The 15,949-nt window shown below is 57.0% G+C and overlaps 1 protein-coding gene across 4 annotated transcripts in view; it reads right to left on the bottom strand.

The window, feature by feature from the left end:
- MINDY4 (MINDY lysine 48 deubiquitinase 4) overlaps window positions 1–15,949 on the bottom strand; it is a 113,239-nt gene that overhangs the window by 18,264 nt on the left and 79,026 nt on the right. For 3 of the 4 annotated variants that reach the window (XM_060156892.1, XM_060156891.1, XM_060156893.1), the window contains 2 exons: window positions 14,088–14,155; window positions 2,763–2,826 (listed from right to left, as the gene is read on the bottom strand). In XM_060156892.1, the coding sequence (XP_060012875.1) occupies window positions 2,763–2,826; window positions 14,088–14,155 (132 nt within the window). Of the gene's footprint in view, window positions 1–2,761; window positions 2,827–14,087; window positions 14,156–15,949 lie in introns of those variants that run through there. The other variant, XR_009541958.1, reaches the window with a different exon arrangement.

Below are 15,949 nucleotides of genomic sequence, written 5' to 3' on the forward strand. Positions count from 1 at the left end.
GGGTGCGGGTCCCGCTGGAGGGAAAGAGTGGCTCCTGACCTCGGGCGTCCGGGTCTAGAGGGGGGACCGGCGCAGGCCTGCACGCCTGAAGCACAGTGTAGGATGTGACTGGGGCTGTAACAATGTGTGCGCAGAGCGCTCGTGGCCCACACAGACACAGGACCCCGTGACAGTCGGAGCCGCTTTGTGGAGAAGCGGCATTTGGGCGGGTCTTGAAGTCTTGGATACTTTTTTAATAAGCTTTTTGATTCTGAAAGAACTTTAGAGACATAAGAAGTTGCAAAAATAGTACAGAGAGTTCCTGTGCACCCGTCACTCAGCTTCCCCCAACGGTAACATCTTACATAACCAGAGCGCATCATCACCACCAGGAAGCTGACAATGGGGTGACACCAGTAACTCAGCTCCAGGCCGTACTGGGATTTCACCAGTGAGGGCGGGGTCTCCAAGGCGGGGGAAGGAAAGGAGAGGACAGCAGGGGCAGGGAGGAGAAGGCAGGCGGGCCCCAGCCTGGGTTCCCGCTCTGTCTCTGCCTCTGTTGGCTGCACGCCTCACGCCTCGCACCCGACAGGCCAGCAAGCCTGCCGACCCCAGAACCAGGAGACGGTGACTTGTGGGGCTCTGACTCTCTGGCCATCTCCGTTAGCCAGTGCCTCCAGCACTGGGTTGGCTGCAAGGGCCCTTCCTCAAGCAGAGCATCTAGGGCTCCAACCTCCCGTCAGGAATGCGGAAACAGGCTCACAGCTGGGACGGGATTTGCCCAGGCCTCACAGCTGCTTAGTGACAGTGCCGGACTCCCACCCTCACTTTCCGGCTCCCTTTCTGGTGTCCCTTCCCTCTCCCCTCACTTGTTATCCTCAGGGTACCACCTGGCCAGCCAAAGATTCAAAACGGAGGGCAACCGCTAAGCACGCGCTGCCCTGCTAAGGAAGGATACACGGGAGCCCAGCCTTAGCGCTGGGGCAGGAGCTTCTAACTCCTTCTGCCAGGGCTGGCGCGTGCGTGAGGCCAGCCCGCAGGAATCTCCTCCATGGTACGTGGGAATGGCCATAACAGCCCTTGCCCACCATAAACTCTGGAGGGCAGAGTTCACAGAAGTGTTTTCCCCGGAACTGTGAGAGTGATGCGCAGGTTAATAAATCCCTCCGTCAACCCCAGGATCCCTGCCCCAGAGGCAGTAAAAGAGGCCCCTCTGATGGCCGCAGAGGGGCCCTCATTGGAGGGAGATACCGAGGGGGCCTCATTGTGTTCTTGCAGAGGAAGCGAGAAAGAATTTGGAGGAAATGTCTGCTCTGAGATACTGCACCTCAGGGCCAGCGGCCGCCTAAGAAAGGCATGGCCTTCTTCAGACACATTCAAGGGCTCCCAGCGGGTTTTCAAGGGGAAGAAAAGGTCCTGCTGCCCATCTGGGGTGTGTCTCCAAACCTCCTCAGAGCAGGAAGCCTCCTCAAAATTGGGGGAGAAATAGTGACAGGACGCTCCCTGCCCCTAGACTCAAAATCACACAGTGGCAAAGCTTAGCGGTCATCTGGTTCCTCACTACTCAGTGTAGTCCGTGGACCAGCCGCATCACCCTTCCGGGAAGCCCGTTAGAAATCCAAAACCTCAGCCCCTAGCCCGGGCCCACGGAATCTCAGCCTGCTCTTCAGCAAGACTCTGCGGGACTCGTGTGCACAATCAAAGTTTAAGAAGCACCGATCTAGTCCAAATGCTTCATTCTACACATGAGGAGACCGAGGTTCGGGGAGGGGGAGAAAGTCGCTCCAGCTCATGCCGCGAGTGGAACTGCCAACACAGCTCAGAATCCAGCCCCAGACTGTTCTGCATCCTCGGTACGCCGCTTAACTGCCCACCCCTGGGTCACACCGCTCTCCGACAGCGCGTCGGGAAGCTCCCACGGGGAGCGCAGGCACCCAGAGCAGGAGCTGGACCACCACCGGCCGTCGCTCAGCCTGAAACCTTTCTCTGGGGGGTAAGCAGCAGGCAACCTCACATCTCCTCGGGTGCCTTGGACAAACCACAGGCCCCAAGCTGGCCCTTGCACGGTGCCCGGCTATGTTTTCAGGACCGGCACAAGTGAGCCAGGACCCCTAGGACAACTGGGTCCTCAGCTGGGTCCAGCAACCAGAGAAGCTCCGCTCAGCCTGTCTGTGCTACACACGACGCCCCCAGATGCACTGAGGGTCAGATTTAACTGTGGCCCGCTGGCCGCTCAGGAGGCCTTGCCATGCAGAGAAGGGCTCAGACCGTAGTCATATGTAGCATTTGGCTCCGGTCCCGACACTCGCTGATAGGATCTGAAACAGATCCCTTTCCTTGTGCCACCGGGTGACTGGGAGGATGGATGACAAGCAGTTGTGCTAAGGGACCCCCTGCCCTCCACGAAGCCACTTGAGGGCCCCTTTGTGAACACGCAGAGGGGTGGGTGGTCATAAAGACCATGTGCTGTACAATCGTAAGGCGCCATGGCCGTCGTCCCCGCAGCTGGGCCTGGGGCTCCCAGCCTATGCCGGGGCTCCGGGCTGGGCAGCACCTGGCTCTGCCTCTCTTGAACCTCCTGCAGCTCCGGGCACACAGATCGGGTACAGCAAACTCCAGAAACGGAAGTTAACCTGAGTTCCCTCTCTAGGTCTCCGTGAGGAAGAAGCCCAGCAGAGGCGGATCACGAAAGCTGCCTGGGGAGTGCTGGCAGGGGCAAAGACAGAAGGCAAGAGGGAGGGAAAGAAGCGCCTGACCACCCCACGCCCCACTGCGGCCCTGACCTGAGTGCAGTATCCGTGTGCTCCAATCAGGTGGCTGGTGGGGACGTCGAAGTCCTGGCGGACACTGGAGAGCAAGAAGAAAGGGCTGTTAGCACACCTCTGCCTGATTCAGGATCCGGGCAAACCTCGAGGGTGGCCAGGGCCTCCCCTCGGGTTCCAGGCGGAGGCCCCAAGTCCCGGACTTGGCGGGAACCTGAGCCTCTGTGCTCTGTGCCCTCCCTGGGGCTGGAGTCCGGGGCTCACTCTGCTCTGGGCAGTGGCCTCCACTCTGGCCTCCACTCTGGCCACCAGGCCCTCGGCAGACACCAGAGGTTCGTGATGGAAGCATGCCACAGCAGAAAGGGCGCTGGGTTTGGAATCCACGTCCTGCATTCACACTCCTACTGTCGCTTACTAAGAGTGGGGACTGGGACATGCCCTGCCACCTCCAGTCCTCGGTCTGCAAGTCGGTTAAATGGGAGGAACGGCCTCTAACGCCTCCTGGAGTCCTGAAACAACAGCTGCCGCCACCTAGGCACAGACCCTGTACCAGGCCGAGTACAACTATCATTCCCTAAACCTGAGAGAAAAACCAAGGCTCCGAGAAGAACTGACGTGCCCAGGGCATTCAGCTCGTGGGCGATGGAGCTGGCGGGGGATCTAGCTGCCAGTCTCCGAGGCCTGTGTTCCCCCCGACCCTAGATCACCTCCGTGGCTCCACCTTCAGAATGGGGTCCCCCTAAGGGCACAAGGTGAAAAGCCCCTTTGCCAAAAGAAACCCCACCAAACGGAAAGAAAGAGATTTCTAGGGCTGTATGCTACTGGGGGGGCAGAACGGTACAGTGTCAGGTCAGCAATGGCCCCGTCACATGTGAGACCAGCACCAGGAGGCAAGCCCCCTGCCCCCAAATCTCAAAACCATCCTACCGTCTAGAAAGCCCACCATTAGGACATTATTATTCCTTTTACCCCAAAGTAAATCCCTCGGGAGACCAAGCATTATTGTTGAACAGAGCCGTGGGACAGACGGGTAACAGGAAAGGAGCTCCCACCGCACTCAGAGGACAGCATTTCAAGGCTCCAGCCACCCAGTGAAGCAGGAATTACTTTATTTTACAGACATGGAAAGAAGCCCAGAGAGGTAACGCCAGGGGGGTGATGTGAGGCCCGGGAGCCGGCTCACCCCACTGCTGCCCACCCAGCACGGGCTACATCTGCACCCCAAAGAGAGCACCCAGGGGTGGCCCAGAGGTAGGAAGAGGCAAGCAATCACGACGTTTGTTTTTCCTTTTAGTGGAAGAGAAGAAAAACCTGGTCTCACTTTTATGCTTTCAATCTCAATCTGCCGTTAAGTCCACAAACCTAAAACATGCACTCTGGTCCCAAACGAGCTTAGAAACTCAAGCTCCACGACTCCACGGCAGAAACGCTCTCTTGTGGATTTTACTAACTGTGGCCGAACAGGGACGGTCCGTGGTCCACACGAGAAGACGGGCTGGGTTGACAGTGCAGGACCCAGCCGATAACCACAGAGGCTGGGGGTCCTCAGGAAGGGCCTTGGAGGCTGGCCTGCCAGAAACGACCCAGCGGGCCTGGGAAGGGGCCAGCTGGGGGGACGGGGGACAAATGGGCGAGGCCGGCGTGTGGCTGGCACTGGCTTGGGCAGAAGAATTGATGGAAACGCTCCCTGCGGCATATGTACAGGCATCTTCTGAAGGGAAGAAAATAGCCTCCGAGGGGCCCTGGGTGGACTGATAAGGATCGCTGGCCCCAAGCCACCCCGAGGCTTTCAGAAGCAGTCTGATCTTCTCACAGCCTCGTGTTCACCCAGCGGGTTTGAGCGCCTGCGTCAGCTGAGAGCAGAGGGACGGGCAGAAAGGACAATAGGAGGAAATGGTAATTGCATCCTTAGGTGCAAACACGATGGGAAATTCAGAAGTAGGCTCAGATCTTAAAAAGGAGGAACATCTGTATTTCATACTAGGGCATTTGGGAGACGCCAAGGAGCGGCTTATGGCTTAAGAGATTTACAACTTTGGCAAATCTAGATGCCCAGACCTCGATCTAGGGGAAATCCCTGGAGAGCTGAGTGTGAGGAATCCTAGAGCAAAGAAACAGCGGCTTCTGCTCTGCCCCAGAGAGGAGGCGATTCACACGGTGGGGCCATCACCAGACCAGAGTTCTAGCCCTGTCTTGCCGCGTGGACACAGACCTCTCCTCGCTGGGGCTCAGTCTCCCCTTCTGCAACGTGAGGGACTTGCACAAGGGCAGGCAGTGTCCTGGGAGCAGGGGCTGAATCCACGGAGGGGCTGCCCGAGCTCTGAGGTTCCTACTTTCTGGGCTTCTGAGCTACAAGCTGTGATGGGCCCTCCCCTGGGACTGACCATTCCAGTCTAAAGAGCAGCTTATTCCTTCCACAGTCCTCCTGGGAGCTGGACAACACTGGGCCCCGGAAGAGGTCTGCAGAGCCCGAGGACCCAGGCACCAGGCTGGGTGAGGGGGAGCCAGGGCCTGATGAAGTCTGCCCCCTGAGACTGGCCCGCACTGGGGAACACTTGAGGGAACGGGACCTTGCCTGGATTTCAGATTGCAGGAGGCACAGAGTGTGGGGAGCCTGAGTGGACATGCCCAGGGCGTGGAAACTTATGAGGAAGGGCTTGGCCCTGGCGGCCCTGCCGCCAGCCTCCTCAGCATTCTGGAAGCCAAGGGCCAGAACCTGGACCAATGGTCTCGGGCGACGGCCTGACCCTGACCCTGGGCGTGTCCAGTCCACCCACTGACAGAGGAAGGGGCTCTGCCCAGGATGCCAGCAAGGACGGCTTCTCCCAGCTCTGCCCGCATCGGGAGGTCCCAGAGACACTGCACCGCACCAAGAAACGGAACAAAGAGGACGTCAGGGCTGGCAGAGCCTCCGGGGCCCAGCATTTTGCAGACGGGAGAATGGATGGCTAGAGAAAGGACACAGCTGGCCCAGGGCTAGTGACAGGTGCCAGCCCACATTCAGGCTGAAGCCGGTCCTACAACTCCACTGCCTCTGTCCAGCCCGCCCTCTGGCGCAGGGCTCAGAGGGGCAGAGGTTCTGCCCCTGAGCGGCTCACAGCGCCCGAGCCTCGGATCCGCAGAGTCTGCGGCCTCAGACGCTTTCAGCGACACTGTCCTCCCTAAAGTCCTGTGAGGTCAGCGGGCAAGAGCGGCCATCTCTGTTCTACTGATGGGGAAACTGAGGCCCATAAAGGAGAAGGGACTTGTGGTCACACAGAGTCAGGGACTGTGTCCCTGGCACCAACATCACACTGTCTGGGGTGGCCTGAAACACATGATAGCCAACCCGGCCGGCCAGCTCTAGGCAGGTCCCTGAGCCCTGAAGCCCCAGTCCTGGTCCCCACCCTCCCCGGCTGGGACACAGCTTCCCTCTGAAGCTTCCCCAACACACGACTGAACATATGAATCTGGGCATTTTGTGCAGAAGTTTCTGAATAAGAAGGAAAATATGTCCAAGTGGCCTACACATATGGTTCTGGTCTACAGCCAAAATTCACCTAAAATCAGTGTCCACAAGAGGAGGGGTCAATGGTCAGCTCAGTCCCGGACTCGGCGGAGTGACCTCGGGCAAGTCAACACCTCGCTCTCAGCCTGTGTCTTCATTTATAAAACCAGAGTCTCCGGGGACCTTCCAGGATGTGCACAAGTGTGCCTGGTCCACGACTCTGATATCTAAAACATCATGCCTAAACTAACTGGTAATTAACCGGGGAGGACCCAACCAGCCACCTCCCCTCCACCTGACCTCTAGGGCACCAGGCCCGGGGCACCACCACATTCCACTGGGTCAGCTCCTGCCTGTCCCTCCCAGGACACCCTCCCCCAGAGACTGCACCTTCCACTGCGCTCCCTGCCGCCTGCAGCAGCCTCCAGAAACAATCACCCATTGTTTGGTGGGACTTCTACTGACTCTCGAGGACAATATCAACAGCGAAAGGACAGCTGTGGAACAACTAAGAGAACGTGGGCTCTGACGTCAGAGAGCCTGGGATTCAAATCCAGCTGCTGCCGCTTACCGGTTGCTCCCCTCTCTGAGCCTCAGTTTCCCCACCTGTAAAATGGGTATGAAGACGCCTCCTTCTATTACAGATTGCTGTGAGAACTGAATGAGATGAACTATGTAAAGCATTTGACATTTGGTAAATGTAACTTCCTTTTTCCTGCGATACCAGCAACAACAACAACAACAACAAAACAATGACTGAGAGGTCATGATTCCTGCAACCTCCACTATTCGTATCACGGCCAAAAACCCAGAATAAATGGAGTCTCCGCTCCCAGCGATTGAACTGTGGCCATGAATATCTGAAAAGGATTTGGATGTGGCCAGATATCGACTGTTTTCTCAGAAACGTCGACAGGGAACGGACAATGAGTCAGAATACCTGGGTGTCAGGCCCCCTCTGCCACCTGCGCTGTGTGACCTTTGGCAAATTTCTTTCTACCTCTGAGCCTTGGGTGTGTCATCCCCTGATGGAGGCAACAATAACCACCTCAAAGAGTCGTTGCAATAAGAGCTGAGGCCATAAAAAGGCCTTGCAAACTGCAGACAGCTCCACAGGTTAGAGGGCACGGGTATTATTTCCATTCTGCAGGCACGGGCCCTAAAGAGGAAGGGGACCCAGGAAGCAGGGCAAGGAGAGTGGATGGAGAGAGAGGGACCTGCCTGGAGGAAGGAAGAGAAAGCAGAGATGCCCAAGCCCTTCCTCCACTGCCTTCCACCTCACCTCCCCCAGTCCTCTTCCACATGCCGGCACCATCCTTCCAACCGCGCCTCGAGGAGCCCTTCCCTGCAAAAATCCCTCTGCTAGCCTTCGCCTGCTCTACGTTCTTGCTGCCTGCCGCAACCCTTCCCACATAACGCTCAGAGCCCTGCTGTCACCTCCTCCACAAAGGGACACCTCCCTTGCCCCAGAGAGATGTGCCCCACCTCCCTGCAGACATCCCCTTCCTAAGAGCGCCCATCCCCTGCTTTTTGGGTGCCAGCCTTGCCCCTCCAGGTAGCAAGGCCTTGGAGGGCCTGGGTTATGTTGTGTCCGTCTGGCCCCATGGTGCCCAGAACTGGGCCCTAACCCTGCAGGTGCACAGCAAATGGGCCCTAAATGATGTGAGCCCGCCCAAACCCAGCCCTGCGGAACGGCTTCCGGAAGCTGGGTCCCAGGGCTTGTTTGGAGGCAGGCAGAAGCAAGATTCCCACCCAAACGGCTGAGGCTGGCCTGGAACAAAAGATTCTTTCAAAAGGTTAGTGGCTTGGGTGGGATGGGCAGGGTGGGAGGGAGGCGCGGGAGGGAGGATATATGGGGATATATGTATATGTATAGCTGATTCACTTGTTATAGAGCAGAAGCTAACACACCATTGTAAAGCAATTATACTCCAATAAAGATGTTAAAAAAAAAAAAAAAGGTTAATGGCCTCTCCCACCTCCTGAGGCCTGTCCTCTCTACCTGGGCACCTGAGCAAGCCCTTCGTGGAACGAGGAGGTACGTACAGCTCTGGGGTGAGTGGACAGGGGTGCTAGATGCGCCGAGCATCAGGAGACCCGCCCGGCTCTGCCACTAACCCCGGCGTGGCCTGGGCTTGGTCGCCCTTCTCTGCATCCAGCCCTCCGGCTCTGTCTATGCGCAGACCCGCTGCCCTCGGCCACACCCCACTGGCAGTCACGGGCCGTGACTGGCCACCTCCGCAGCCTGGGACCAGACTATGCCGCTGAAATGAGGTGGACAAGCGTCAGTTTGGTCTGGGACTCCCTGGGGTCCCGTTGCCCATTCTCCCTCTAAGTGGGCAGACACAGCTGACCAGCGCCTGTCACTCCTCCCCTGGCCCGGGATGGGAGATGCAGGCACAGGAGACTCGGGTGATGGTGTCAGCTGTGCGCCAACCTGCCCTTAATTCTCAGAACCTTGGTCCCCACGGCTGCAGAATGGGATGATGGTCCCGGGCCTATGGGCCTGTCCCTTGGGTTGCTGGCAGCCCCCAAAGCCTGGGGTGGGCTGTTCCAGGCCAGCCTCAGCTGCTTGGGCAGGACACTTGCTTCTGCCTGCCTTCAAACACAGCCTGGGACCCAGCTTCTGGAGGCCGTTCCACAGGCCTGGGTATGGGCAGGCTCACACCATTTGGGGCCCGTTTGCTGTGCACCTGCAGGGGCCCAGGGCCCCTCCCTCTCTCCTCCGCCTCCAGATGAGGCTGGGCCTCCAGCAACTGCCTTTGTCGGGTTGGGGGAGCCAGCTGGAGAGCTATAGGATGGAGCTCCGCTCACTGCACAGGAGCTGGGGGCCCCCAGAAAAGGAACCTGGGCGAGGAAGGAAGGTCAGTCGAAGGAAGTGGGGTCTGGGTGGAGCATCTGCTGCTTCCGATGACAAAGGTACCAGCAAGCCCTTTGGGTCTGCCTCCCACCCACCACCACGGCCTCCTCAGACACGTCTGCTGAAAGCGCCCACTAGCACGGCCTCCACCAGAATCCGAGTCCAGGTTACAGGTGACTTGGAGTTCACTGAGAAAGTTCCTCTCCTCCTGTCTTCCGGCTATAGTCCAAAGAGCCTGGCATGTCGGGAGGGAGGGCCATTTACCATCCTGCCCGGTCTCCCGCGTCCCACCTGGAAGACCCAGGGGAGAAAGGCCAGGCTCCGTTCAGGGCTACAAAGCAGCTGTTGTCCGTATCGAGCCAGGGTACCCGGCCTGGGCAGTTCCGTGTGCACCTCCTATCCTGGGCTGGGAGAGTTTAGGGCTGCAACAGGAGGGTGGAGGAGAACGCTGACACGTCTCCTGTCTTCTCCTGCCCCCAGCACAGCACAGCTAGGGCCACCAAAAACCCGGGCTTCTCAACCTAACAGCCCCCTGCTCGAACCCTTACGCTGCCATCCACCGGCCCGCCCAGCCTCCCTGAGGTGCACTGGGAGCTTCGTCACTGCTTCTCTCCGCTTCTGAGAGTGGCCTGCAGGGCCTCCGTCAGGCCCAGATCTGACTCACCCCCGAGTTCAGGCCTGCTCTCGGCTCCTTGATACGTCTCATACCTCCAGTTCCTAACTACGCAGCCCGGCCCTTCCGCAGCCAGTGTGGTAGGGCCCTGGGGGTTTTGACCACCTTCCGGGGGAGCCCCTGAGTCTCACCTGCCCCACAATGGCTGCGGCCTGGGCCTGGCCACCATGAGGCATCAGGAACAGCGGCAGCCCGAGAAAAGGGTCCCTGGAGCCCGCCGTGCCGGAGGCCCCCCCGAGAACACGACAGAGACAGAGAAAAGAAGAGAGAAGAGACAGAATGGGGGATACCAAGTCCCAAAGACTGTCTGCGTTCCTGGACCCAGCCACCCCCAAAGCCCCGGGCTTTTGATATGAATCAATTAATTGCACTGTTTTCTGCTTACGCTGGCTAAGAACTGTGCTTCCGTCACTTGCCTTCGCCTGACCGACACTCACGGCTGGCTTTCAGTTCAAGGCTGTTTCACTGTGTTGTTGTTTTTCCCCTGCTGGAGAAGGTTACAAAGAACACAGAGCCACGTGGTGCGGAGGCTTCTCCAAGCCCCCAGTACCTGGCCCGTGCTGCTCGAAAATCACTTCGGCAAATGACAAAGTACCGCCTATTTTGGACTTTCAAGATTGCCCCTGGGCATCCAAAGTCGCCACTGTAACGAATGCCAAAGGTCTACTGAACGAAAAGGTTTTCTTCACGAGCTGTCTCCTCTCACCGCCCAGGCCTAAGTCACCCGGGGTGGCGGTGGGGGCAGCGCCCGAGCCCTTCCCTGTGCCGAGGGGCTGGCCCACCCCTGCACTGCGCTGTGCAGGGCTGGCTCGGAGCTGGCCTTGCCCCCAGATACTTGGGCATCCTTGGGGCTTGTGAGAATGTGCTGGGGAAAGTTCTGGGCCGTGCGGTTTGGAAAGCAGGGGAACTAGGAGAACATGAAAGCCTGTATGAGATTTACTGTAAGCAATTCGAGATCTTAGGAAGGAAAATAGATGGCTTGCAATCAAGCAGAAAAGGAAACCTTCTCGAGCCTTTGCACCCAGCCTGGGGCGAGCAAAACTCAAAGGCCAGCTTCGCCACTGTTCCTTCAGCCTCTGAGGGTGAAGTGTCCAGGCTGCACCCTGCTGCATTTGTGTCTGCCCATGGCGCCCTCACCCTGGCTCCACCCAGCGCTGGGGGACAGCCCGCGGACAGGAGGCAAGGACTCTGTTGTGACAGCTGCCCCTGGGCCTCAGGCATGAGTCTCAGAACCTTGCTAGGAGGGAGGGACGGCCATGCGCTCAGTCAGACTCACGCTCACGCACACACACAATCAAGTCACCCTTCGCACAGTCTCAGACACAACCACCAAACCCCACATCATCTCGCACCCAGCCCCTCAGACTCACCCATCTCCCGTCCACACGCGCCCTGCCACAAACGCACACCTACTCACACCGTGTTCGGCTGCGTTTCCCAGCCCCTCCTCTCCCAGCTCCACTTCTCCTGGCCGGACAGCATATGATTTGAGAGACTTGCTCTCTTTTCTGGGCTACCAGGTCATGTGTTCGACTGGCCAAAGTAGCACAGGATCACCCTGAAATGGTATCAAAGGGTTCAGCAAAGCTAAAACTGGACCCCAGAGCAGGAAGGCCCTTGGGATCGCCTGGTCCTGTGGTTTTTAAGCTGTGTTTGCGGAACTGGGGCTTCCCCCTAAGAGCGGTCTCCTGGCACCAGGGAGGACCCATCACCCATTGCAGGACATCCCTGTGGCCATGTCTCCACCACGAGGCACCAAGCCAAGACTGAGGGCAAGACAGGACAGCACGGGGCTCAAGAGGCTCCTGAGAACAGCTGGGAGAGGGTGGGACCAGCAGCGGCCAGCATCCGAGGCCTGCCACCCGCCCAGAGCCCTGCCAAGCACACGACATGTATTTCTTCATTTAATCTTGTGAGGCAGGAATTATCATCCTCATTTTACAGAGTAAGAAACTCAAGCTCAAAGGAGTTTGGAGTCAGGCCTGAAACCAAGTCTGTTTTACTCCCAAGTTCAGGTCCTTAAACAGCAAGCCCAGAGAACCCCGTCTGGGACCAGGCTGCCTGGGTTGAGCTGTGTGACTTTGGGGCAAGTCACTCGCCTCTCAGAGCCTCGCTTCCTCACCCGAAAGACAGAGGTGGTGATGGTGATCGCACTAGTGACCCTTAACGGGGTTGCCGCGGGGATTATATGCGTCTCGGGTAAAATGCTACAGCAAAGGCTCTAGCACACAGGAAGCTTACTAGATGCTGGTTGCTCTCCTTCTTACTGCCGATGAGAATGTTCTCTATGCTGTCTTCTTAGAAGAAGGGAAAGGGAGGCCACAGGAGTAAGACAACTCCCACCAAAGCACTGCCGGGGCCAACGCTAAAGAAGGTCTCTGTGCAGGTCCTCCTGGGAGCAGGGGCCAGGCTACCCATAGCTGCCCTGGGAGGCTTCGGAACCACTGGCCTCCAGGACCCAGGGAAGGTCCTCGGGGGCCCTAAGCAGGAGAGACTGTCTTTATATACTCTCTCTGGGGACAAGGGGAAGGAGGGGACACCCACAGTGTTGTGTGTGTCTGTGTGTGTATCCATGTGTCTCTGTGTATATCTGTGTATGTCTGTTTCTGTGTCTATGTATGTCTCTTTGTGCCCGTGTCCGTCTGTGTGTATCTGTGTGTCTCTGTGTGCGTGTGTGTCTGTGACTGGTGGAGGGGGAGGGGCACGGCAGCACTGTGCTGTGCCCAGGCCCATGGGCACGAAGCCGTGCAGGTCCAGCGAGGTAGCCTCCCCGACACAGATGCCCCACAGGTGCCACGACCTAGGCAGGGACTGACCCCTGCGTGGCTTGGTTGGACAGGGCGGGGAGGCGGCAGAAACAGCCCCAGTGCTCCAGCTCTGGACAACGTGAAGCACAGCCTGGACGTGGGGCCCCGGAGGCCCCTCAGATGGGCAGGGCTGCCAGAGCAGCTCCCTAGGAGTGTGCATGTGAACAGGGTGCCCGGCCCCTGACGAGCCCCGTGGCACCCAGAGCAGAGACACTGAGCACAGAGACCTTGACCCTCAGAGCCAAGGAGCCCCCATACAGATGGGGAAACTGAGGCCAAGAGGACTGCAAAAGGGCCTGGCCCTCCTGAGAGCTCAGCTTCCCCTCAGGGAGCTCAAGGGGCTCACCCACACGCCCCGTCAGCCCAGGGATTAGCAAACCCAGGCCTGGGGAGAAGGCAGGGCGGCTTACGGTCGCCGTGCACGTGAGCCCGGCCAGGAATGAATCATATCATTATGGCAGGATTAGAAGGAAAATGCCATTAGAAAGTGCACACACATGCATTTAATAAGGTCAGGAACAGCGAGCAGCAGGCAGGCTAGCAGCACGAGGCTGCAGAGCCCCTGCCCTCCTCCTTCCACCCGCACCAGAGGCCACGGGGAACTCGGACAGGGCCCGCCCAGGACCAGGAGTGGGGGGCGAGCGTCTCCTTCTGCCGCGCCTCCCCAGCCTGGGCTCCCCATGGCTACTCTTTCTGCCTCCCCAGTTCCCAGGGCCCGCCTGCTCAGAGCTGTTCCCAAATCTTCCCCAACACCACGCACCCCTGCAAAATGCAAATTCATTCCCCCGGTCTGGGTCCGCGCTCTGCTGGGAAGTGGATGGGGCAATCGATTGTACTTTACAAACCTGTTAATGTGCTGTTAATCTGCTACCCTCCCTAGTGACATAATGCCCAGGTGACAAGTACAGAAAAGAGGCCGAGAAAACTCCCAGGGAACGAGGGTGATGGCAGAACTCCAGTTCTCGGGCAGCCCGGGAGGCCGCGTTTGATAAGGAAGCATGGAGTCCGAGCCGGGGGACCCAGACTCCCTGCTCCGCCGGCCTCCAAAGCCCCACGGCACACTCAGCCCCTCAGGGTTGGCCCCACACACGGACCTGGAAGCCTTCGGGACTGCCTTGGCCTACAGCAAGTTCACGGGGCCCTCAGTCATCTCCCAGTTCTTATGTCCCCGCACACGTCTCAGGGGAGTCCACGTGTGTGCTCAAGTACGCGCCCACTGCAGTGCCGCTGGGACACCAGGGAGGCTGTAAGCTCTCTGGGGGGTCTTTTGGATCCAGACCCCATGCACTCCCCAGCACACGTGGGGAGACGGAGAAGAAGGTAGCACTGAACACATGTGTACAAAGAATGTAACTGTTCTCTCTCTCCTGTCCAGCCAGCTGCCCCTAGCCCACTGCTTCATTCATCCATGCTCACGACGCGCCCACCGCGTGCCCAGCTCTGCCCTGCGCTCTAGGGAGGCAGCAGTGAACCACACAGACAAGCCCGGCTCCTGGAAATGAACGAGGAAGATACTCACAGCTCTGTGGACCTGGACAGGATGGCCGACAGGGTGAGCAGGACACATCCATAGGGGCCTGCTTCAAACTGGGAAGAGGAGAGAGGAATGAGAACCCAGCAAGTGTGTGCACCTCCCTCCTGTCACTTCCTTGGGGACCACGACCCAGGGAGCAGCCTGACCCCGAGCCAGCTGCTTCCAGCCAGGTCCCAGAGGTCGCCAGGTAGCCCCATGGCCGATCCCATACAGGTCTCACTAACCAGACTCCCTAAGGCGTGAGGGGCACACCAGCCCGAGTGACAATGGAGCCGATGCAGTGCCCGCCGAGGAGCACCCCACGACCTCCGAGCCCCAGAAGCTCACGGACAGCAGTGGCCTGGGGCAGCCTCCACTACCGTGCAAGCGTCTGCTTCTCATTATCACATTTAAAACTATCCCGGGCCTGTGCTATAAATACTGTTATTACTGCCCTCTGCCATGTGAGGAAACTGGGGCTCAGAAATTGAGTGACTGGCCCAAGGTCACACAACTTGCAAGCAGCCCAATGGGTATCCAGGGGACTCCATCTGATTCCAAATCCCTAACTCCTCAGGGATCCTAAGAACTGCACTGGGCAGAGAGTAGCAGAGAGCAGGTTGGAGGAGAATCGGGTGGGGCGGTGCCAGTGAGGTGAGCATGGCAAGTGCAAGAGCAGATCCCATCATTTCAAATTTTTTTGTTCATTGTGGATTGTTTGAGATTAATTTTAATAGTTTTAAACTACTGCACTAAAATATTATTTATGCTGATTACTGAGGTTTGGGGGACCCCTTTGAATTTGGGGAGCGCCTCACTCGTCTTCCCATCTTCCCCTAGTCTTGACCCTGGTTTGGAGCCCAGAACCTGGGGGCCTGGCTGCCTGGGTTTACATCCCGGCTTTGCCACTCCTAGCTATGTGACCACGGGGACATTTCTTAACTTCTCTGTCCCATCTCCTCATCTGTAAAACAAAGACAATAAAAATAGGACCCATCCTCATGAGGTTGTTGTGAAGATTAAGTGAGATCATCCTTGTAAAGCACTTCAAACAGGGCCTGACACCTGTGTTAGCTGTTAGTATGATGCTGGGTCCTCACTGCCCATGTGTCCAGTGAGCCCAGCAGGCCACGGATTAATGGGATGGACTATGTCATTTCTGCTTCCTGAAGGAACACCGTCTCCCGACTGCAAATGAGTGTGAAGGCCTTACTCATCCCACTATGGGACAACAATTCCACTTTTGGAATTGGTAATGAAGATGCTGCCTGTTACAATAGTCAGTGTTCCTTATGGGGTGATCAGTTTCTTTTTGAATTTAAAACTAAAAAAGAAAGCTTACTTTCCTGGAACAATGAGAATCATATAACTTATCATACTGCCATTTTGCCTTGGCTGCCAGGAAGCTCAGAGCCAAATATGATGTTCAAACTACTCAAACTATTTTAGCTCAAACTTCTGATAAAATTATCTTTTCTTTTCCTCAAAATATAGACTTTATCAAGGGAAGACAAATACTGTATGTTATCACTTATATGTGGAATCTAAAAAATAAAACAAATGAATTAATACAACAAAAGAGAAACAGACTCACAGATATAGAGAACAAATCAGTGGTTACCAGTGGGGAGAGGGAAAGGGGGAGGGGCAGGATAGGGGTAGGGATTAAGAGGCACAAACTATTATGTATAAAATAAATAAGCAACACGGACATATTATACAGCACAGGGAAATACAGTCATTATTTTATAATAACTTTAAATGGAGTATAATCTATAAAAATATTGAATCACTACGTTGTACACCTGCAACTAATATAATATTGTAAATGAACTATATATACTTCAATTTAAAATATAGATTTATAT

Source organism: Lagenorhynchus albirostris, chromosome 8 (genome assembly GCF_949774975.1).
Source record: "Lagenorhynchus albirostris chromosome 8, mLagAlb1.1, whole genome shotgun sequence".
NCBI lineage: Eukaryota > Metazoa > Chordata > Mammalia > Artiodactyla > Delphinidae > Lagenorhynchus > Lagenorhynchus albirostris.